The sequence below is a fragment of the Ovis canadensis genome, chromosome 21 (assembly GCF_042477335.2).
Source record: "Ovis canadensis isolate MfBH-ARS-UI-01 breed Bighorn chromosome 21, ARS-UI_OviCan_v2, whole genome shotgun sequence".
NCBI lineage: Eukaryota > Metazoa > Chordata > Mammalia > Artiodactyla > Bovidae > Ovis > Ovis canadensis.
The window spans coordinates 23302759-23327056 of NC_091265.1; the positions used below are offsets into that span (position 1 = coordinate 23302759).

Genomic DNA, 24298 nt, shown 5'->3' on the forward strand with positions numbered 1-24298 from the left:
CCTGGTGGGCTGCAGTCCACAGGGTCACAGAAGAGTCAGATCACACACACGGGGGGATGGTTAAACGGATACATCCAGATAATGGAATATGATTCAGCACTAAAAAGAAGGGAGCTATGAAGCCATGAGAGGACATGGAGGGAACTGGAACGTATATTACTAAGGTGAAAGAACCCAACTTGAAGAGGCCATACAGTATGTGATTCCAACTCCATCCCATTCTGAGAAAGGCAACGCTGCGGAGACAGTGACAAGAACAGTGGTCGCCAGAGTTGGGGTGGGGAGAGGGGTGAAATAATGGAGCAAGAGGATATTCAGGGCGATGAAAGAACCCTGGGTGATACTGTAATGATGAATACATGTCCTTAAACGTTTGTCCGGTGCCATAGAATATACAACACTAAAAATTCACCCTAAGGTGCACCATGGGGTTTGAGGGGATTATAACATGTCAGTTTAGCTTCACCAATTATAACTGTTGGTGCATCACTCTGGTGGGCGATATTGCTAACAAGGGAAGCTATACATGTATCGGGGCAGAGAGTGTATGGGAAATCTCTATACCTTTCACTCAGTTTTGCTATGAACCTAAAACAGTTTTCAAAATTTTAAGTCTCAATAATGATAAAAAATAAACAGATGAAAAACACTGAGGGCTTGGTACTGATCAGCTCAAATGAACTTGACAGAGTAATTCATAAAATATTGACCCCAGATTTCTGCATATTCTGAATTTTCAAGACATTGCAATATTTGTATTTATCTTCTAATTTGCAGCTGTTGGGAAATTGTTCAAGTTGCTTTAAATCTTGTGTGGGTCACATAACATGTGAGCAGCCCAGTCTCCCATTTGGGCACTTGCTTTGGGCAGCAGTAGATTTAATTAAGCAAATTATAAAGTGACAACAGGGCTTAGGATGGTAAATCTGGCGGAGGTGTACAGAAATTAAAATGCCAGTAAATCTCCAGTCCTGACCACCTCAGCCCTGGAACTTCAGACCCACATGTCCAGCTGCCTACTCACCACGTCTGCATAACGGACATCTCAAAGTCCCAGTCAACTTCCATGAGATCTGTGCCTCCCCAAACCTGCTCCATTTCAGCTAATGGCAGCTCCACACTTTCAGTAATTCAGGTCAAAAGCTTGGTAGTCATGTCTGGTTCTCATAAGTTATAGTTCACCTATCTTCTCTGTCTCCAAATATACCTGGAAAGCAGCCAGCCTAGACCATCCTCAACAGCCTTTGGTCAGCATCAGTTTCTCTTGCCTGGACTGTTGTTTCCCCACTTCCAGCCTTGGCTCCTGCGTGTCATCCCTCAATGAAGCATCCACAGGGACCCATTTACTTCTATCCGTGCTTGTCTCTCATCTGGGCAGTCTTTCAGTACTTTCCTCTTTCATCCAGAATAGCAGGTAGCCTCAGGATGATGGGCTGAAACTGTCAACAGTCTGGGTCCTGTGATCCAGGATCATTGCACATTCTTCTCCTTGCTCAGCTCTCTCCAGCCAACAGTCTCCCCATGTCCTCCGCATGCCTGGCAGACACTTCTGAGCCTCAGTATCTTTGTACTTGCCACTCCTCCTGTCTGAAGCCCTTTTCTCCTAAACATCCTAATGGCTTGCTCCTTTATTTCTTTTTGGTCTTTACTCAAATGATACCTTCTCACTGAGCCTTCCTTATCCATCTTGCTTTTCTTTACCCTGGCCTCTTGTCGCTCAGCTGGTAAAGGATACGACTGCAATGCAGGAGACCTGGGTTAGATACCTGGGTTGGGAAGATCCCCTGGAGAAGGGAAAGGCTACGTACTCCAGTATTCTGGCCTGGAGAATTCCATGGACTCTATAGTCCACAGGGTTGCAAAGAGTCAGACACGACAGAGCAGCTTTCACTAGCATACTCATTTCTCCTCTGCTGCTTTATTTATTTAATAATATATATTTGGCTGCATTGGGTCTTAGTTGCAGAGTGCAGGCTAAGTAGTTGTAGTGCGTGGGCTTAGGTGACCTGTGGCGTGTGGGATCTTAGTTCCCTGACCAGGAATGGAACCCACATATGTCCTCTGCATTGCAAGGTGGATTCTTAACCACTGAACCACCAGGAAGTCCCTGCTTTTCTCCATAGCACTTTTCACCAGATAATGTAATATTATATGTATCTTACTGTTTTTGTTTACTGTGGATCTCCTTTTACTAGAATGTAAACTTCATCAGGGCTTCCCTGGTGGCTCAGTGGTAAAGAACCCACCTGCCAGAAAGGCAACAATTTTAATGGTTTGTTTGTTTTTTTTCCCCGCTTAGTTGCTGATTTTTTTTCATTGCATGTTTCTAGTGCCTGGAAGTTCATTAGCGTTGAGAATTTTTTGTTAAATGAATGAAAGAAGTAAAGTGGTAGGATATAATTTAAGTAAAGTGATTTCAGTGGGAGGGGAAAGAAAGTGATAATTGCCAGTGACATGACAGAGGATGATTCTTAAAGACTTGGTAAGCCTGAAAGTAATCGCTGGGAGGGAGGTTATTTATTCACTCAGCAAGGAGATCTTACTGACCACCTACTAGGTGCACAGTGTTTGTCATGGGGCTGCAGAAACTTGGCTCTGGGCAGGGAAAGAGGCTGGCAATTTTGTAGGGGATAATTACCCAAGGTTAATTCTAGTATAGAAGCCTAAGTGACTTGGAAAAATGGTGATTGATTGACACTGTTCTGTCACTGATTTGGTGGAGCAAAGAAGTGAGGAGAGATGATGAAAAAGTTCCAGAACCGCTGCCAGAGGGTCAGATGGGCTCTTGAAAAATGACGAGAACTGTGCTCTCCAGCAACAGCCTGACTGATCCTTGTCAGGGGGGTTCCCTGAGCCTTCAAAACCTGCTTATACCACAGGAGATTCAGTGGCCATTTAATCTTCGCAGCAACTGGCTAGTATTTTTTTTTTTTTCTCCAGATCCTTGCTCAAAGTTCATATTTACTTTTGGTTTTATCTACCTGCTTTTCATGCCATTTCTCTCTAGAAATAAAGAGCGTACCTTGGTGTGGTATACTTTTAATCCTACTGATTTTGCCATGACCCCCCAAATTTATATTTGGAATAAATTGATTCCAAGGGATTATTTCTTAAGATGAGAATTACTGTGAAAGCACAACATTCCAGTCTGAAATTCATTGCAAAGATATGCACGTAACCCTGTTGTAATAATGTTAATTTTCTCCATCAATGAACATTTATTGATTATTTACTGAAAACAAGAGTAGAATACAGAGTAAGTGTGTTAGTAGGTGGCGCTGGCTCATGAAAACAAGATAATGCTGTATTTTAGAGGAAGGATGAATTTTAATTTCAGTTTATTTCTGCCACAATACTTGGAACTCTTAACTATATCCAAACAGTAGAGGAATAAACTTCAGATATACAGTGTAAAATGTGACTAGCGTGCTCTCCAGGTTTTTGCAATGCCAAGTTGGAGACAGAAGCATGAAGACAGAGCATGGTAAGTGTGAATGGAACAGGATAAAGAAAATGCTGTGGGGTTGTGAAAAAGGGAGCCAGAGTTCCGGCTGGCGGGTTCTGTGAGGTTTCAGGGCACAGAAATAGGATCCACGGGATGTAATTGAAGGTGAGAGGAGAGATGTGGAAGGAATTCAGACTTTGGGAACAGAGCTGAAAAAAAAAAAAAAAAAAAGACCGGGAAAGCCAGAGAGTCATGAAGGATGTGTTCTGGTAAGGACAGGTCATCCGGTGTGGCTTGGTTGTGGGGCACTCGGAAGGACGGGACGGGAGAAGAGCTTGGAAGGCTGGTTGGAGACAGTCTCCAAATGTGTGGTCTTCATTCGAGTGTTTTTTTTTAAAGCATGGAAGAGTCACTGGAGGGCTACAATGGCAGAGAATAATGGTAATATTTGTATTTTGAAAGTGATTCTAATAGAAATAGAAGTTTTAAGACTTCAGCTAGGGAAGGCTTAAAAAAACAGTTTCCTAGGCCCCACACAAAAGCAGTACAGTAAGAATCTCTGAGGAGGATGTCCTGGGGACGGGTGTTCTGTAAATACTTTGGGTGATTTCTTTTGTCCCCCCAGCCCTACTGAGCTATGTGTTAGCCGCTCAGTTGTGTCTGACTCTGTGACCCTGTGGACTATAACCCGCCAGGCTCCTCTGTCCATGGAATTTTCCAGGCAAGAATACTGGAGTGAGTGGTTATTGCCTTTTCCAGGGGATCTTCCCTACCTAGGGATCGAATCAAGTCCCTTGCACTGCAGGCATTTTCTTTACTGTCTGAGCCACCAGGGAAGCCTCTGTTGAGATATAAGCTTACTCAGTTTATGTAAGTTTAAGGTGTACGACATGATGATTTCATATATGTGTATACTGTGAAATCATTACCACAGTGAGGTGAATAACATCTCCATCACCTGGGCCTCCCAGGTGGTTCAGTGGGTAAAGAATCTGCCTGCAATGCAGGAGATGCTGGAGTTCAATTCCTGGTTCGGGAATATCCCCTGGAGGAGAGCACGGCAACCCACTCTAGTATCCTTGCCTAGAGAATCCCATGGATGGAGGAGCCGGTCGGGCTACAGTCCATAGGTCGCAAAGAGTCGGACGTGACTGAAACGACAGAACACACACCTCGCCTAATGACCTTCTTGTGTTTGCTGAGAATATTAGAGACTTGCTCTTTTAGCAACTTTCCATTATGTGGTACAGTATTGTTGACTATAGTCACCGTGCTGTGCCTGAGATCTCCAGAATTTATTCATCTTATAACTGGAAATTCGGACCTTTAACCAACATCTCCCCAGTTCTCCCATCCCCTAGCCCCTGACAACCACCGTTTTGCTCTTTGTTTTTATGAATTTTGGGCTGTTATAGAGTTTTTAGTTTCTTCATATAAGTGAGATCAAATGGTATTTTTCTTCCTCTGTCTGACTTATTTCTCTAACATATTACTATTGTTATTGCAAAAGATAGGATTTCCTTCTTTTTTATGACTAATATTCTGTTGTACATGTATATAGTCGGTCCTCCGTATCTGCAAATTCCACATGCACAGATTATAAAGGACAGAGTGCATTTTATAAGGGACTTGAGCACCTGCGGATTTTCATATGTTTAGTGGGTCCTGGAACCAATGTTCTGCATATACTGAGGGAAGACCAACCACATTTTCTTTGTCCGTTGCTCTGTCAATGGACATGAGTGTGCCTGTTCAAGGTAGTGATTTCATTTCCTTTATATACACCCATCAGGTGATTTCTTGTGCTGCCAGAACAGCAACTGTCTGAAGACCTGTGTTAGTTATATTTATATTTATCTTAAGGGGAAATGGGGGTGATAAAAACTGAGATGCCAAGAACCTCAGGAGCTTTCAGAGGTCCAGATGAGGGCTTGAACTGGAGCAGAGAGACTGCTGATGGAGCAGAGGGGCAAAGTCAAGAGCCCCATTTGAACTAGAAGTGTTGGTGCGATGTGGGAGACCCTTTGTATGTGGCGATGAGGAAGGAGCTGGAAGATGACTTTAGGGACCACTCTGGTGGCGGTGTGGATGGTGTTTCTGGGAACCAGCACAGGGAACACAGGAAGAGGGGGAGGCGGATAACTGGGGAGTTATCATATGGGGGAGGCTGATCAAAAGGGGTTGGCCAGAGGCGATAATGAACTTAATGTAGGTGTGTAATTCAGTTCCTTGTTTTAACCAATGAGGTAACTGAGACTCTGAATGATGAAGTGACCCATTTGAGGTCACACAGCTAGTTGGTTATTAGAAAATCCTCTTGTTTTTATACCTGTCTAGAAGATTTACAGGCATAGGGAGCCTGGTGGGCTGCCATCACTGGGATCGCACAGAGTTGGACACAACTGAAGCAACTTAGCAGCAGCAGCAGAAGATTCACTGCTTGGTTATGTTGAGAGCATCTAGATAATACTATTAAATAATTACCAAGTGAAAAATATTATTAAATATACACTATAGCAGTGTTGCTGGTGTATGTTTTTAGCTGAATCCATGACAGCAAACAGGCCATTGTGGGCTGTTGGAAGAGAGAACCAGGTCTTGATTTCATGGTGTCATCATGGGGCTTTGTGCATGTGTGCTAAGCCTCTTCAGGCATATCTGACTCTGTGTTCCCAGGGACTGTAGCTGCCAGGCTCCTCTGTCCATGGGACTCTCCAGGCAAGAATACTGGAGTGGATTGCCATGCCTTCCTCCAGGGGATCTTCCTGACCCAGAGATCGAACCCGCATCTCTTACGTCTCCTGCATTGGCAGGGGGGTTCTTTACCACTAGCACTGCCTTGGAAGCCGACATAGAGCTGCTGCTGCTGCTGCTAAGTCACTTCAGTCATGTCTGACTCTGTGTGACCCCACAGACGGCAGCCCACCAGGCTCCCCTATCCCTGGGATTCTCCAGGCATGAAAATAGCAAGTGGACTTAGAGATTGGCCAGAACAAATTAATTTTACAGATGAGAAAACTGAGTCTCAGGGAGAGAAGTATAGTTGTATAAGGCTGCACAGGTAACAAGGGATTCAAATGAAGCCTCCCCGCCGCCCGTGCCCCACTCCCACCTGCCATCTTCTGACCCTTCGACTTAGTGATTTCTGTGGGAGGTTATCCAAACTATTGCCACAGCCATTGTACTAACCTCTGTGATTCAGCTGACTGCTTTATCATTTAACACCCCTTTAGACTGAAAACTGAATCATGAGCCACGTCTACATGGCTATGGAGTGTGTGTTTAGGTTCGACAAGTAATGGGGACCTACGTGGAGAACCAACTCATTTTCAATCTGGGCCTCTAGTATGACATTTCTTGGTTTAGAAGTTCCTTGAGGACAAAAATTCTGTATCTGCAGCACAAAGCACAGAACCTGGACCATACTGTCTATTCAATAAATGTGGGTCAAATGTGTGATTTGACCCCAGTGGCATTTTTTTGAATTATAGTCTTTGTTTAAAAAGTAAATCACCTGTGATGGATTCATCAGGTCTCTACTGGGCCCACATGTAGGCACTCGCTAAGCATCACATGGTTCTCATTCTTTTCTTAAGAAACAGCAGAGAGGGCTGTCAGCTGACAAAGGCGCGATAGAATGAGTGCTGGAAAGCCCTTGGTCTGAATGTGACCTCTTGCTGGAATGCCAAAAATACAAACTTGCCAAGTCTCCTGGCCCAGTGACCTCCATATACAAAGGTCTTTTCTTTCTAGAAACAAACCTTTTTCTTCTGGTTTCTGATCTGACACACATACCCTCACAAACTCACACACACACACACAATCCCTACAGAGGTGGAAGTCCACACGGTCTGTGTAGTATGTCTTTTTTTTTTTTTTTTTTTTGTCTGTATAGACACTTTGCCATATATTTGAAATGTAAAATCTTTCTTCTTAAAGGCTGCCTTATTGTACTATGAAAACCCCGGACAAGCAGATTATTGAATAACCCATGACTTTGCCCTTCATCTGATTATTTCTCTGAAAGGGATCATAAGACATCCTGAAAAAGCCCAGAGGCCTTCAGAGTTCCGAATGATCACAGAGGGCCTTTTTCCCCCGTCTTCCTGAAATGTCATGGCCACCCTGATCAGTATCAAAGGAAATCTCTGTATGCATAAGGATCTAAAACAACAAAAAACGGAAATAAAAGAAATTTAGAACTCATTTCGGAAAAATGAAAGTTCATCTGTGGGCTTTGGGTCATATGAGGAGTGTTATACCACTCTCTTTCATTGACTAGATGACTGTGGGGAATTTTTTTTAAATGCTGGTATAACCCAAGTAAGGGATATTTTAGGACGGTCATGTGGCTCTGACAAAGTGCTCTTCTTTCCAGGGATACGTGCTTGAGGACACAGGCTCACACACTAGGTGAGGAACCCTTGACCTTCATGTGTTTTCATTAAGTGCTTATGGATCAGTTCCTCTTACAATCCGCAGTACTAATGCCAGTGTGAACATGACCTACGAAAGAATTTGGTAACTTGAATTAAAACTCACTGTCACAAAACCTTGAATGCAAATGTTAAGTGTCCTTAGAGGTATATTGACCTACAGATACGTGCCAGTTTCAGCACTTTTTTTAAAAAGAGAAGTTGGCTTATTCAATACACACTTTGTTTTAATTTCTGAAACTTTATAAAACTCTGAACACAAAGAAGTTCCCAAGTCACAATAAAATAACTCTGCCTGGTCATACACTTCTGGAGTTTGGGGTTCAGAAAACATAAACCCAGTCTTCAGTATCTCCCATCTTCAGCAATTACTTGTGGACAGAGTTATAAGCAATAGGGTTTTTTCCATATTTGTTGATCAGCTCAAATTCCTGTAATGTTCTTTCATAAACTCTGGTCTAGAACTCTGATTTTACTATCTTTGTCATATTGTCTTTTATAATTTTTAACATGCTGGAGAAAGGGAGAGAAAGCTCAAGTACCAGCTAGTTGCAAGGGACTGCTGGGTGCTTTACATACATCAGTTCTTTTCATCCATGTAGCAGCCCTGTGAGGTACATATTATTACTTCTGTTTTGCAGATGAGGAAGGCTAAACTTACTGTGTTTAAGAAACTTGCTAATATTCATTTAGAAAATGAAGAATCAGAACAAAACTGATTCTAGCTGATTGGTCTAAATAAGACCAATCCATTTATTTATTTATGTATTTATGGGCTTCCCTTGTGGCTCAGCTGGTAAAGAATCTACCTGCAATGTGGGAGACCTGGGTTCATTGGGAAGATCCCCTGGAGAAGGGAAAGGCTACCCACTCCAGTATTCTGGCCTGGAAAATTCCACGGACTGTATAATCCATGGGATTGCAAAGAGTCGGACATGACTAAGCCACTTTCACAACAACAACAATGTATTTATATGTCGGAAGGCTTTCCTTATCCGATAGATTGCAGACTAGTTAAGGGTATAGGTCATCTAGTTCACTGTCGTATTCCTAGCATGTAGCTCAGAAACTGGCATCGATGGATAAACATGTGTTCTGTTCAGTTGAGTTGAATGGGACACTCCTGGTATGTAAACCCAGGGGAGAGATAGTACAAAGTCTATGGTTTAGTAACTGAGGGTATTCATTGTTGGTAAATGACTATGAGCTTTGGATTCAAAAAGCTCAACTTTGGATTGTAACTTCTTAAGCTTGCATCTATATAATTTGAAGAAGTTACTTAGCCTCTCTTGGTCTCACTTTAAAATGGGAATATTAGTTGTATCCTCATGATTATTTATGGAAATCATATTTCTGATGGTTAGTGAATGTCCTATTATCCTTAATAGGAGTTGACTGCGGATGCCTTTGTAACATGCTAATCTAATTAGTACTAATTGTCCCACTAAAATGTAAACTCCATGATGGGAGGTATTTTCTTGTTTTAATCATTGTATTCCAAATATTTAGGACAGTATTGTCCAATAGAGCATTCTATGATAATGAAAATGTTCTCTGTTGGTGTGTCTAATACTGTAGCCACAACCACATATGGTTATTGAACACTTGAAATGTGATTGAGGAACTGAATTTTAAATTTTATTTCATTTTAATTAAACCAAGGTAGGCATATGTGCTAGGGGTGTACTGAATTAGCACAGTCCTGGAGTGTTACATGGTCCAAGGATATTTCAATAATTACTTATTGCATGAATGAATCCCCTTGGGATTAAAAAAAAACCACCCTAAACAAGAGTATCCTGGTTGTGTATTTAGTGCATTTTTTAAATAGATAAGCAATGAAACACTTTACAGAGTGATCTGCTCATTCTGGAAGCCTTGTTAGGGTCCAATATATGATTCAGTTTACAACAGAAATGAATTTTTGATTTTTGTTTCTTTTTGGTGATAGGTCAAGAAAGATTTGGAAATATGACACGGGTCTATTACCGAGAAGCTATGGGTGCATTTATTGTCTTCGATGTCACCAGGCCAGCTACATTTGAAGCAGTGACAAAGTGGAAGAACGACTTGGACTCAAAGTTAAGTCTCCCTAACGGCAAACCAGTTTCAGTGGTTCTGTTGGCCAACAAATGTGACCAGGGGAAGGATGTGCTTCTGAACAATGGCCTCAAGATGGACCAGTTCTGCAAGGAGCATGGTTTCGTGGGATGGTTTGAAACATCGGCAAAGGTAATGTGACCTTAAAGGATAAACTTATTGTAGGCAGGATTCACAAAGAAAATGGCATATAATCATCATCATTATTACCATAATGATAGTATATGTTTGTTTAGCGATTTGTAGTTCTCAAACTGCTTTAAGCTCTTTCTCATTTCAAGGGGATGGGTGCAACTGTGACCCACAATTTAAGGTGTTTGTGGCTAACGCAGCAAAGCAACCTGTATGTGATCACACTGACAGTATTCAATAACTGTTCATGTATGGAGTGCTTATGATATGTCAGTGGGATGTTTGTGTGTTTTCTCATTTAGGCCTCACAATAGCCCTGGTAGGTAAGGATGATTTTAGTCAATGAAAGAAACAGGCTTCACCTTCAGTGTAAGTGCTTTACTCAAGTATTAGTTGACTCCATCAACACTTAATATGTTTCACTGGGTATCAGGAACTGTGTTTTGCCCTAGAAATGAAAAGATGGCCAAAGCACAGAACAAGCACATTGGGAATGTTGGAATAGTGGGCAAAGAGTGAGTGGATGGCAAATACGCCTGTAAGGAACATAGTGTGGCTTGGCACTGCTCACCCTCCTGGTGGCAGCGAGTAGCAGGAAGTGCGGGCAGAGTCAGGGCTGGAAGACACAGAATCCAGTGTGAGCTGGTGAGAGGCTGACACTCCCCTGTGCCCCATGCTGTTATCTAACGTATCAGGGGCACAGCTTTTACTCTGCTCCCTTTCTCTCTGTGTCAGTATCAGAGAGAAAAATAGCTTCATCATAGATTTTGAAAAAAATTTTAAAAATCATAAATTAAAAGTAAATGGTTTAATATGTTTTTCTGATATTCTCTATGTGCATACATATATGTTTTCTGCATAGTTGTAAATCACAATTTTTCTACTCATTTATTTGTGGAATACACATATTGTATACTTGAGCACAGGTACTGTGCTAATTGTTTGGGATTCATCTTTGAGTAAGATAGGCATTGTCTCTGCACTGAGGGAAGTTAACACCTAGGCCTTGCTGTGAACCTTTGAGCGCATGGTTTGGAACTACAGTTTGAATGGACATCATTTAAATAGGCTTAAAGAAAGAAAGTGAAGTCATTCAATTGTGTCCAACTCTTTGGGACCCCATGGATTGTAACCCACCAGGTTCCTCCGTCCATGGGGTTTTCCAGGCAAGAATACTGGAGTGGGTTGCCGCTTTTTTCTCCAGGGATCTTCCTGACCCAGGGATTGAACCCAGGTCTCCCGCAAGGCAGGCAGACACTTTACCGTCTGAGCCACTAGGAAACAGGCTGAGGAGGAGCTTCTGAAGGGTCTTGTACCAAAGGGTAGAGTGGTCAGATTTGTCCTTGGGGACTCTGGAAAGACAGATCGACATGGTAGTTACTGCATTCTTATGAGAAAACGACAAGGCCTTGAGCTAAAGTCATGGCTGTAGAGATTACAGAGAAAAACCTGATGTGAAACTATCACTACAGTGAAAACTTGAGCAGGAAGACTGAACTGCTCGGGGTGGGAGGCGCCGGAGCGGGAGGACGAGGCGGGGATGCCTCTTATCTGACCTCTTAGTTCAGGCTTTGGGGGCGGGTCTCAGTGCCCGCCCTCTCCCAGTGCTGCCTCTAAGCTGGCCTTATGTTTAGAAAGTTTTACTTCTTGAGGCCTCAGCATGCTTGTACGTGCTTCCCCCTTTTTCCTTTTAAAACCCTTTGTCTTCCTTATTATTTTTGAGGATTTTTCCCTTACATTTGGGACACTGTACCTGTTTTCTATTTCCTGGCTCCCATTGAACCTTGTCTGTTTGTTTGTTCCAAGAATTTACTGTTGTAAAGATACATAAGCCAAGTAGTGCTCGCGAATGTGATTAAGTGATGGACATTGAAGAAACACTACACCCCCCCCATCACCCCCCTCGCCACCCCCCCACCCCCCCGCCCACCATCCCCCACACCAAGTGGCGGTGGAATCTCGGTTCCCTGACCAGGGATCGAACCTGTGCCACATGCGCTGGAGACAGAGTCTTAACTGCTGCACCGCCAGGGAAGTCCCAGAAATAGGACATTTTTAATAGTCTGGTTATTGGGTGTTAGTCTGGCTTTTAAAAAAATTCCAAAATGTGGGTGAATGCATCCATTTACCCATTCCTTAGCCCCATACTCAACTTCATTCCACAGATCTTTGAATATTCATTCAAATTCCTTTCTTTTCCAAGAGTCTCCAGCCCAGAAGCCTCTAGGCACAGGGGTAAAAGACCAGAGTTTTGGAGAACTCCTTTTCTCAATTAATTACCTTACACCTGGAGGGCAGTCTATATTCAATGACTCATATAAGGATATATTTGGATCCATCATTCTCTCATTCAGCAAATGTTATGGAATGCCTGTTATATACCAGGCACTGGAAACAGAGAAATTTATGAAACAGGATCCTGACTTCATGTATAACAATAACAACAAAACCTAAGTAAAAATATATGGATATATCCAATATATATCGGACAGCCAATAAGTACCAACAGAAAAATTAGAGAAAAGGAAGGAAGAGGCCTGTGAATCTGTGGGGAGGGCTGAAATGCCTTGCGGGACAAGGGCTTTCTTTCCCTTCACGCTGACATTCCTTGCACAATGATTGCAGTGTCAAACTCTACTTAAGGGCACGATGTTAATTAACTTAAGGCCTGGCTGACCCACATGCACTTCAATGCTGGATTTCCAATCCTCCAAATCCCCGAAAGCGTAAACTTTGAAGAGAAGCTTTGTACAGAGAGAGGGCGGAGGGAGTTTCCCAAGGCTAAAGGGCATTGAACGGCTAATATGACCAGGAGGGTACAAGGCCTCACTGTGGAAGGCAGAGCCTACACCTCTCTTCCCTCCAAGCATACTGCTGTTGAAATTGTCCTTCCGGATGTCCAAAGAATGAAAATGGTTTCCCAGAGCCGGGCTGGTTTTCAAAGTGGACACCGAGGTGTGCAGAAACAATCCTGCAGCAGGAACAATGCTGCACCCTTGATTAGTCAAATTGTTCCCAAAGTCTTTTTATTTTTAAGATCTCTGATAAAGCTCTGCTTCCTTTCTGAGGACAGCATTTCAGCATTTACAAAACAGAGGCCCAGCTCAGACTGTCTGCCTGAAGCTAAGATGGCAGCATTTGGAGGCAGCCACCAATTCATTCTTTGATTACCTTTGGGACCGGGGAACATTTCCCATAAAGATCTTTGTCTTAGAAAAGTGTCTCTCCTAACAACTTGAGTCCTCTTGGGTCACATCATTATCAGTCTGGTGATAAACATCTGATTTTCTTTTTTTTAGTGTTTCCAAAACTTCTAATGAGCTAACGTCCACAGCCTCTGGCTTTGTTCTCCCGGCCGCCTCTTGCACAAATCCTGTGGGTATCATCAGCAGTTTGGCCATGCCCGAAGCTGAAACTAGCAGGATGTTAGAGGAGCTTGTTCTTTAGACAAGCCTCCTTTCTGCTGCTGACCCCACTGCCAAAGTAAATTTGACCTCTTGCTCTTTAATCTTCTCAAGAAACTTTCTGCAAGAATTTTCAGGCCGTGTGCTATTGCTGGAATAAGCATGGTACCCTCTGGCTGTGAATTAAGAGAGGGGAAAAAAAAAATTAAAAGTAAATGTTTGCTAGCATCTTTGGTTTTTCACATCATCTCTTCAAATACCAAAAGCAAAGGAAGGAAAAGAAAACCAGTCTCCAAAGTCAGGTTTTCTTTAGCTTTCAACCTTTACATTATCTTCTTTTCTTAGCCATGTTTAGTTGAATTCTGCCTGGGGATTCACTACAGCCAGGTAACATATAACTGAGGTGAGCATATGTCCCATTTTCTGGAACATTCCTGATTTATGCCTAGGATCCTAGCACAATTATTTTTAACAGCTCCGTTTCTGGTCTGTAATTTAATTTAATTGGTCAACCTGTAGGTCAGGAGCTCTGATGCATCGCACTGTCCGCATCATACCTTATCTCTAATAATGGCTCTTATGCATTTTTGTGTCCAAGCCTGGTATTTATAATATGCTTTGGTGAACGTGAACGTGAAGTCGCTCACGTGAAGTCGTGTCCGACTCTTTGCTATCCCATGGACTGTAGCCTACCAGGCTCCTCTGTCCGTGGGATTTTCCAGGCAATAGTACTGGAGTGGATTGCCATTTCCTTCTCCAAGGATTTGGTAGATTTGTCTATTTAGAATGAGGGCCCTGGCCTGCTCTTGCTAGAGCATTCCCAAGACTGAGAATCCTATCTTTTGGGCCCATATCAATGGCTGATGGAGCCCCCTGACCTTCTGCTCCATTTACCTGGCGCCTTCTTGATGCTTTCTGCCTGAATCTCCGAAGCGACTTCCTTTGGATTCACGCTATGGCCGGATCCAATTACCTTTCAGAGTTTCTATGAGATTAAGCGACCCAGGGGTCCCTGGATGTTTTATGTCTGATCTCACCGCACACACATCCCACCTTGTCTCAATCGCTTGTTCCCACAGCCCACCTGCCCATGTGGGTATCATCATCTGTAGCTGACTCTGATGCTCACAAAAGCGGCACTCAGAAGAAGGGTCTGTTTCTACATCTCAGTCCCTCCCAGGCTGTTCCATCTTACTTTTATGCTCTGGTGGTTCCCGTGAGGTTGTGTTCAGAAGCAGGACACCAGGAAAATGCCATGTAGATGGGAAATAATGGGGCGGGTGGGATCTACCCGAGTGGCCACAAGAACAATCTCAGAAAGAACGGCAGTGTCTTCTGTTCATGCAGCCTCCACGGCATGCTCTACTTCTGGCAGATTTCCTTGTCTGTTTCTATCCTATTTATGGTGACCTTTAGGCCCACCCTCGATCTCAGAATATTCTAAGATCAATGGGTACCCTAGAAGAAACTTTCTGACATTAAACTCTATTGAATTTTAGTCTCTTCCCTACAACTAAAAGGCAAGACGTTGATGTGTGGCCTGCTAAGGGAAGGAATATACCCAGCAGTATCCTCTATAAGACATTAGTAGCTTTTAGGGGGAGGAGAAGACTCCTGAGAGTCCCTTGGACTGAAGGGAGATCCAACCAGTCCATTCTAAAGGAGATCAGCCCTGGGTGTTCTTTGGAAGGACTGATGCTAAAGCTGAAACTCCAATACTTTGGCCACCTGATGCAAAGAGCCTACTTATTGGAAAAGACCCTGATATTGGGAAAGATTGAAGGTAGGAGGAGAAGGGGGCAACAGAGGATGAGCTGGTTGAATGGCATCACAAACCCAGTGGACATGAGTTTGAACAAACTCTGGGTAATGGTGAAGGACAGGGAAGCATGGCATTCTGCAGTTCATGGGGTCACAAAAAGTCGGACACAACTTAGGAACTGAACAACAAATAGGGGTTTCATGGTGCAGCGAAACACCTATTTTTCATGCATTTTGGGTTTCCAGTAACTGTTGAAAACACATTTGTTATCTTTAGGGAGCTTCTCGCCAGGGAAGGCTCACCTCCCCAGGGAGAGCCCATAAAACTTTCTTCTTTTCCTTTCTTTGCAGCTAGAAAACAGACATATGACCTAGATTCCACCTACAGACTGATTCATAAGTGAGCAAGTAGAGGATGGAGGTACAATGCAGAACCCGTTTTTTGCCCCCTCTGGGGAAGGTGGTGGCAGAACAGACTTCCATTCTTGGGAGAGAGTGTGGTTTGCTGAGTCCTATGCTGGATGCAGAATCAAGATCTGGTCCCAGGAACAACTGCATTCAAGCTGAGTTCCTCAGAGCTTTGCAGATTACCGGACCTAGTGTTCAGTGGTGGCTGGTAGCAGTGTTCTCATCACACTTGTTCTGTATGGCATCTGAGTTTCTGGAAGCTTAGGCTAAATCCGGTTTTTCTAGACTACTGTTTCTGTAGCCTACTAAGTAATTCTGCAAGCAATCTAACAAGCCTTGAATAAATGATTTCATGTTTAGCTAGCATTGGCTTCTGAGTCTTATGACTGAAAATTCAAATTAATATACGTGATCAAATGGATTTGAGAAAACCAACTTCACTGTCCCCTTTGCTGTTGGAATTTTCAGGCCTTTGATATCTAATGCACATGCTGAATCTCTAGTAATAACAATGTCTAGGTTCTTCCTGTTTGCTGAATGTTAACTTTGTGTAGAAATTTTTATGTGTATGAACTCATTCAATCCTGGCATGAGCCTATAGAGTAAGTATTAATGTTATTACAATTAAAAAAAAAACGTTGAGATGAGACCTAGGCAATTTCCCTAAAGCTATACAGTTATTACCTTACTTCTTTGATTCTAACAGACACTTTTTGTTCCTTCCTATATTAAGATCTCAAAATCAAGATATGTCTCTAGTTAGTGTGGATTTCTAAAACGATAGTGTGCCACACTGTAGTGGTATTTTTTTGTATTATCTCCTCCAAAAGGACACTCTCTCAGGCATCAGATAATTTGTAAATTATTTTTGGCCACATAGAACACTAACAAACTAATTGAACACTTTAAGGAAATGCTGTGAAAGGGAAAGACTGAAGGCAAAAGGAGAAGAGGGCAGCAGAGAATGAGGTGGTTGGATAGCATCACCGACTCAACGGACATGGATCTGAGCAAACTCCAGGAGATAGTGGGGGATGGCGGAGCCTAGCGTGCTGTGGTCCATGCGGTCGCAGAGTCAGACAAGGCTGAGCAACAACAGTAAGGAAATGCTGGCCTAGAATTCTCTTGTAAAGGGAGTGTTTTCTGTATTTCCTTGTATTTTTTAAAAACTTTTCTGAATTTGTTACAATATTGCTTCTGTTTCACCTTTTGGTTTTTTGACCTTGAGTCGTGTGGAATCTTAACTCCCTGACCAGGGATCAAAGCCTCACCTCCTGCACTGGAAGGCCAACTCATAACCACTGGACTGCCAGGGAAATCTCTGTATTTAATTGTTTAGTAAGCTTTTATTCATTATCATTATTATTTTTAAATTGCTCTGAAAGCTGAAATAAGCAGCAGTTAAGTGGCTCGTTTTCTAGAAACTGCTTGAAGGGTAGGATCACGCATCATTTATTTTCATAGGCTTTTAGAAAATATGTAATTAGAAATACAAGGCATTTATACAAACCGGAAATGCATTGCTGAGCTTGGGTATGGGTAGATGGTTATTCTAATTCATCTTTTAATGAATTGAGTATAGGACATTATTCTTAAAAAATCCTTTTATTTTTCAATCGAGTAGTAAGCCATCTCTGGCTTACTCCCAAATTTTAAATGTCAATCCATGAAAAAATTCTTAATAGTCACTGGTGCATTCATTGATTCAACACAATTTATATCAAATGACTGTTTAAGTCTGTGCTGTGAACAATGTGTATTAAACCTTTCCTGGGCTCAGAGCGTGCTTTTAGGTTCCTGTTCTTAAAATGTCAGAATTCCCTATGGGAAGTGGATATGCCGCATTTTAAGCTTCTGTCTCCAAAGACTTTATTTGGAGCTGTGGCTGTGGCTCCCCTGACTCGGTTGGGGTACAGCATGTTTACCCTGGCATTTTTAACCAATCTGCTTAAAGCTGGTTGTACTTAGGAACATAAAAGGGCAGGCCCAATCTGAAAATCCAAAACCAGAGCAAAGTTAGAAGGTATCATTTACAGGAAGCGGTGGCAATGGTTAAGAGTCATGATCAATTCATACAGTGACCACTAGTCTGTAGTACAACTATTTGAATCATTTCTGACAGATTCTTAATGCCCTGCATGATAAATGGAATCATTGCTTGAGACTGAGAGTAGCTTAAGTATGAGTCTCAAATTCAAGCAACTCATCTGTTTAGGAGTCAGTATAAATTAAGAATAACATTTTAATTTTTAACTTTAGCTAATTAATTCTCCAGAGGTTTTCTAGGTCTATGCTAATTATTTGCTAGGTAATATGGGAAGAAGCACAAGCTGGAATCAAGATTGCCGGGAGAAATATCAATATCTTCAGATACGCAGATAACACCACCCTTAAGGCAGAAAGTGAAGAGGAACTAAAAAGCCTCTTGAAAGTGAAAGAGGAGAGTGAAAAAGTTGGCTTAAAGCTCAACATTCAGAAAACGAAGATCATGGCATCTGGTCCTATCATTTCATGGCAAATAGATGGGGAAACAGTGGAAACAGTGGCTGACTTTATTTTTCTGGGCTCCAAAATCACTGCAGATGGTGATTGCAGCCATGAAATTAAAAGATGCTTACTCCTTGGAAGGAAACTTATGACCAACCTAGACAGCATATTCAAAAGCAGAGACATTACTTGGCCAACAAAGGTCCATCTAGTCAAGGCTATGGTTTTTCCAGTGGTCATGTATGGATGTGAGAGTTGGACTGTGAAGAAAGCTGAGCACCGAAGAATTGATGCTTTTGAACTCTGGTGTTGTAGAAGACTCTTGAGAGTCCCTTGGACTGCAAAGGAGATTAGTCCTGGTGTTCACTGGAAGGACTGATGCTGAAGCTGAAACTCTAATACTTTGGCCACCTGATGCAAAGAGTTGATTCATTGGAAAAGACCCTGATGCTGGGAGGGATTGGGGGCAGGAGGAGAAGGGGACGACAGAGGATGAGATGGTTGGATGGCATCACCGGCTCGATGAACATAAGTTTGGGTGAACTCCGGGAGTTGGTGATGGACAGGGAGGCCTGGCGTGCTGCAGTTCATGGGGTCGCAGAGTCGGACACGACTGAGCAACTGAACTGAACTGAACTGATGGCTCCGACTATGACTAAGCCATTGTAGGAAAATACAGACAGACCCTGGGAGGTTATTACCGCAGCTGGGTGAGCGGGAGGCGAGGAGCAGCGTTTGCCACCCTCTCCTGCAGGGTTCGCGTTTGTATCGCCCACAGTGGCAGCGTTTGCCACCCTCTCCTGCAGGGATCGCGTTCGTATCGCCCACAGTGGCAGCGTTTGCCACCCTCTCCTGCAGGGATCGCGTTTGTATCGCCCACAGTGCAGGTCCTTTCTGTCTCATGCCCGGACAGCTGTCACAGACTCCAGACCTGGCTTGAGGTAGGCTATACAGCAAGATGCGAAAAATTCAGCCTCTCCAAGGAATCACTCTGATGTTTTCATAGTCAAGTTCAAGAACCTTCTGTAGAGTGCTCTCCTTGATTCAAATTTAGACATCTGAAAGCAGAGGTCAGCGGCTATGACCTGCGGGCCAAATGTTGCTGCCCCTGTATAGTAAATGAAGGGTTAGCAGAGCGCAGCCATGCTCATTGGTGCACATGTTATCTGTGGCTGCTTTCCTACTACAACTGCAGAGCTGAGTAGTTGCAACTGCAGCCTTGTGGCTTTCAAAGCCTGAACTAGTTATCATCTGATCTGACCCTCTACTCATTATGTCTTACAGCAACTGCTTCTCTTTTGTGCTTCTGGCTTTACATGCAGTAGCTCATCCTTAAAAGATTCTTGTAAGTCCTTTCATTATTCTTGTTTAATGGATGAAGGGATTAAAGTTTAAATTGGAGAACATAAATGACTTGCTGAAGATCTCACAGTTGGTAGGTTGTAAAGTTGGGATTTCAAGCCAGATGTGCTAATTGTACACCCAGCCACCACCCTGCACTATCTTATAGCCTTTTCCAGTCTAGCCTTATTATATAGTAACTGTTTATGGAGCAACTGATACTTGGTTGGCTAGAGACTGGGACTGATCAATAAATATAGCATTGGCCAAGAAGTTCATTTGGGTTTCCCATCGTGTCTTACAGACATCCTAGAGTGCACACTACACACCCTCAAACACACTTCCCAAAAGAATGATTTGGCCCCAAATTTCAATAGTCCTGAGCCTGAGAAACCCCATAGATCATGCTTTATATTAGGGTTTTCTAAATCCTCTAAGGGAAAGGTACTAATTGAATACAAGTTCCTGTTGGTTGGCAGTTTTCTCTTAAGGAAAATCAAGTACGGTGGACTTTTGAGTTTTGTCTGTTTACCAGGTATGCAATTATATGAAAAAAGTTATAATTCTTGCCCAATGGTAACAGTTGTTAGATTGTGGGATCGTGGGTGATCTTGTTTTCATGTTTCTGGTTTTCATCTTTTAGTGTGATTATGTTGCTTTTACAATGACAAAGATAAATTTATAAATAAAGATATAATAAAATTTTAAAAAAGAAACTGCTGAGGCTTCTGTAGCCTTTTAAGGATTCTCTGCCTGAGGGGCTGATGCTAAGGGACGTAGTCTGACTCATGGCGGAGTTTTGCTTTCTCTGTTTGCCACCCGCCTACTACTTTAATATCTGAATTTTAGTATCCCCAGTATTCATCTCCATGCTTTTTCATGCAGCTGCTTCTACATCAGATATCCTTCTCCGGTCTTTGCCTTAGGTAGCTCCAGACTTCCCACATCATTGTTCTCTTCCTACCCACACCGTACAGCCTCTACAGATGTTTCCTTAAGGGACTCCGTCTCTGCCGCCTACGTGTCTGCCGCTGGGCGGTGGCCCTCTGCTGGGCCAGCTCACCCCGGGTGGCTCAGCCCTCCTTCCGGATGATGGGTGTTGCCTACAGGGCTGAGGCAGGCTACGAGTCTCTGAGAGACCATGTCTCTCTGAGCCCAGAAAATCCACCTTTTCCTCTGCTGGATCCAGGCTGTAGGATCACTGTGGATCTTTGAACCTGGGAAAAGACTCTGAGAAGCAGAGAGAGGCACTAAGGCAGAGTATGGTGAGTGTGGGCATGGAGGCCATGTAGATGGGAGTCAGGCTCTCGCCTTGGACCCAAAGTTATGTGGTTTTGGGCCAAACACTTAATCATGCTGAGCCTCTATTTCTCATATGAAAAATGGAGCTGTCATAAGAATCAATGATAGTAAGTACGAAATGCCTGGAAGATTAGTATGCAATAAATGGCTGGTCTCTCTCTTAAAAAAATACACATATGTACAAAAATTGCTCCCAGTTTCAGAGGCCTCCCAGGCAATCCTGTCCACTGAGTCACAGATGCTTGTTCTAGAAGCAGCCCATGGCACCTTCAATTGCTTAATTCCTTTCCAATTGTATCTTTAGAAAAATGTGTTAGGATTAGGGGACTCCTAGAGAAAAAGTTCTATTCAGCTGGGGCAAGAATTTTATGTTGGGGTAGAATATCAGATCCAGAAAGGGAACAGGGAGCCTTGTCAAACAAAACCCTCTCCTCGGATTTTTGCACAACCCCTCTGTCGATGGTTCGTTGCTGTCCACCCATCCCCTTTGAGGATCTCTGCGTGTACTGAGAGATGTTGCCCCTGGGAGTGTGTTGCCCTCCTTCGTGGTCTGGAAGCAGGACCTGGAAGCTGGCAGATGATGCGCTTAATTAGGAAGAGTGGAGGCTGAGGGAAGGACGTATCAGCTCTGTTCTAAAGGGCAGTAGAAGAGTTCAGAACAACTCGGTGGGTTTCCTGGTGCCAAGACAGGGCGCCAAAATCCGAGGCAGGGAAAATCTGAAATCTTTATAAGATTTCCATGTTTTCACTTTTAAAAATCGTATCCTATCTGTCCATCATAATGATTTCTGTAAAAATCTTTTAAAGGAAAAAGGCCCTTCTTTCAGGATTTCCAGGAGGAAGGATATTCCTGAGGTTCTATCCTGTCTGGAACTTAATCTGCAGCAGAGGTGAGGGGTATGGAAAAGTGTAGGTGAAGGAGGATGGGAAAAGCAAGTAGAATCCAGTGCCTTTGGGAATGAAAATGTTGCCTGGGTGCAGACCATGACAGATATGTCCTATTTGGTCTCTGATTTTCAGTAGTAAACCATGGCTGCCATTCCCAGACTCAAAGAATGATTAAATACCAGACTTAGCTTCTGGAATCAGCATTCTTCCTGCATCTCTACCTCCAGCATGGCTTCCTTCCAAACCTCAGACTTCCAGGTCCCTCTGGACTCTGCTTAGATCTCACCTCTACGACTCTTCAAATCCAACATGCTGGAAACGGAATTTATTAGCTCTTCTGCAAATTAGATCATCTTCATGGGAGACCTCACATCCACCCAAACATTTGATCCATACTCCCATAGAATAAGATCCATACTCCCATAAGTAACCAGGTTACTTATCCTTCAGAAAGCCCAAATTCCTGAGCAAAAAAAAAAAAACAACAACCAAAAAACAAACACCAAAACCCCATAGTGATGCTCTTCTCTGCCTCTCTGAGTCTATCCCTGGCTACTTCCTACCTGTTTATCCCCTAGTGATATTAAACTGCACCAAGTCACCTGTTCACATTTTGGAATTCCTGCTTCCTAGAACACGCTTCCTACAGTTAATTCACCTGTCCTCCACTCTCCCTTCAGGACTCAGCTCAAGCATCATCTGCCACTGACTCTCAGGTAGTCTGTCCTATCTCTTACCACATTATGTTACACTTCTTTCTCTATGGACATGTCTCCTGCATTGCACTTTGAAATCCTCCTGTTTACCCTTCCAAGTGAACACTGATCACTTGGTCAGTGATTATTTGGTCTGTTTATTGGCTGAAACAGAATTTTTTTGCTGCAGTGCTTTTCAAGCACTTATTCAGAAGATTCTTTTTTCTGTATTATTCTTTCTTCTGCCTGTTGTGGGGGTATTTCTGTCCTTAGAGAACTGTGAAGAAGAAGCAGAAAAATTAATTTACTGCTGTATTTCCCAGGAGCGTACCACATGATGTGACTCCTTTCATCCCGAAAGCTCCCTAGACACTGCACAGCAGGGAGGTTGCAGCGTCCCACAGCGTGAAGCGGGGGTAGAGACGAAAACTGGAGCCGAGGGAGACTGTCTCCCCTAGTGCCTTGGGCCCAAACTAGCAACTGCAGAGTGTTTAGCTTGGTGATTCCACTAACACTGGCCAAGAATCTACCATCAGCCTGTGGATGTCGTTAGCCAGCATATTCCTTCTTCATACCCCAGAACCAGCATCAAGAAGTTTCCTCCTCATTGAAGTTCTCATGTACCTCTCACTGGTTTCAGCTATTGTCATTTGAGCCACACACACTATGGTATTTGTCTTTTATTTTTTTAACTAAAACAGAGTTGCAGAGAGGTTTTTCAGCGATTTTCATTGAAGAAACGAAGCCTAGACAACAGATCTAGTCTAGAACTCTCTCCAGTGATGTGATTTCTCAATAGAGTCGTACATCAGGAATACCCGAGGAGCTTGCTGAGATACACGTCAGGTGCCTTGGCCCTAATCTCGGAAATATCCGGAGGGACAGAGGATGTATGTTTTTGGAAAACAGTCCTTTGGTGATTTTGATGTGCAAAAGCTGTTTTACACTTGCTCACTCACTGCTTCATTCATTTCTGATATATTCCTTGAAGACCTGTTGTATATCCAGGCACTTTTCTAGGCACTGAGGCCCTGGTGATGAAGGGTATAGTTTCTTCCCATTAAGACGTTCTCAGTCTCCTGGAAGAAAAATCATACAAATGAATAATTACAATATAGTAGGAAGTTCCATAAATACTAGTGGACTCTACAGGGCTGTGAGAGCACTTGGAGGAAAAGGTGTTACCTCTACCTGCGAATGAGGCAGCTTACTTGATATTTGTTCTGAGTTAGCAAGGCTAAGAGAGTCCCCAAAGGAAGATCCAAGGAGACTGCTGGGAGGAGCTTCTTTTTAACACGTCTGTGCAGAGGGGCATAAGGAAGCCACCTTTAGAAATCCCTGGGTGTTTCAAAAAGCAAGGAGAGTTTCTCATCTTTTAAAAAAATTTTGCTGTTGAAATATACTTGATTTACAACGTTGCACTATTTATAATAGCCAAGACGTGGAAGCAACCTAAAGTGTCCACTGACAGATGAATGGATAAAGATGTGGTGTTTATATACACAATGGAATATTAGTCATAAAAATAATGAAATCCCATTTGCAGCAACATAGATAGACCTAGCCATCATCATGCTAAGTGGAGTAAGTAAAGACAGAGAAAGACAAATATTATCTTTACCCTAAAATATCTAAGTAAGAATGTATCACTACTGCAGTTACCTAGCTTTATCAGCCATCAGAAAATTGTCAATAAGACCATGGAGACTTACTATTAAAAATAATAGTATGACATCCCCTATATGCAGAATCTAAAAAGAAATGATACCAATGAACTTATTTATAAAACGGACTCTTAGACTTAGAGAATGAACTTATGATGGCCAGGGAGAAGGGCAGGGAAGGGGTAGCTAGGGAGTTTGGGGTTGATATGTGCATACTGCTATATCCTCAATATAT

The 24298-nt window shown here is 42.9% G+C and overlaps 1 protein-coding gene across 1 annotated transcript in view; it reads left to right on the forward strand.

Moving 5' to 3' along the window:
• Window positions 1-24298, forward strand: part of RAB38 (RAB38, member RAS oncogene family) — a 66020-nt gene that overhangs the window by 16374 nt on the left and 25348 nt on the right. Inside the window, exon 2 of the mRNA XM_069564785.1 lies at window positions 9833-10113. Within this exon, the coding sequence (XP_069420886.1) occupies window positions 9833-10113 (281 nt within the window). The remainder of the gene's footprint in view (window positions 1-9832; window positions 10114-24298) is intronic.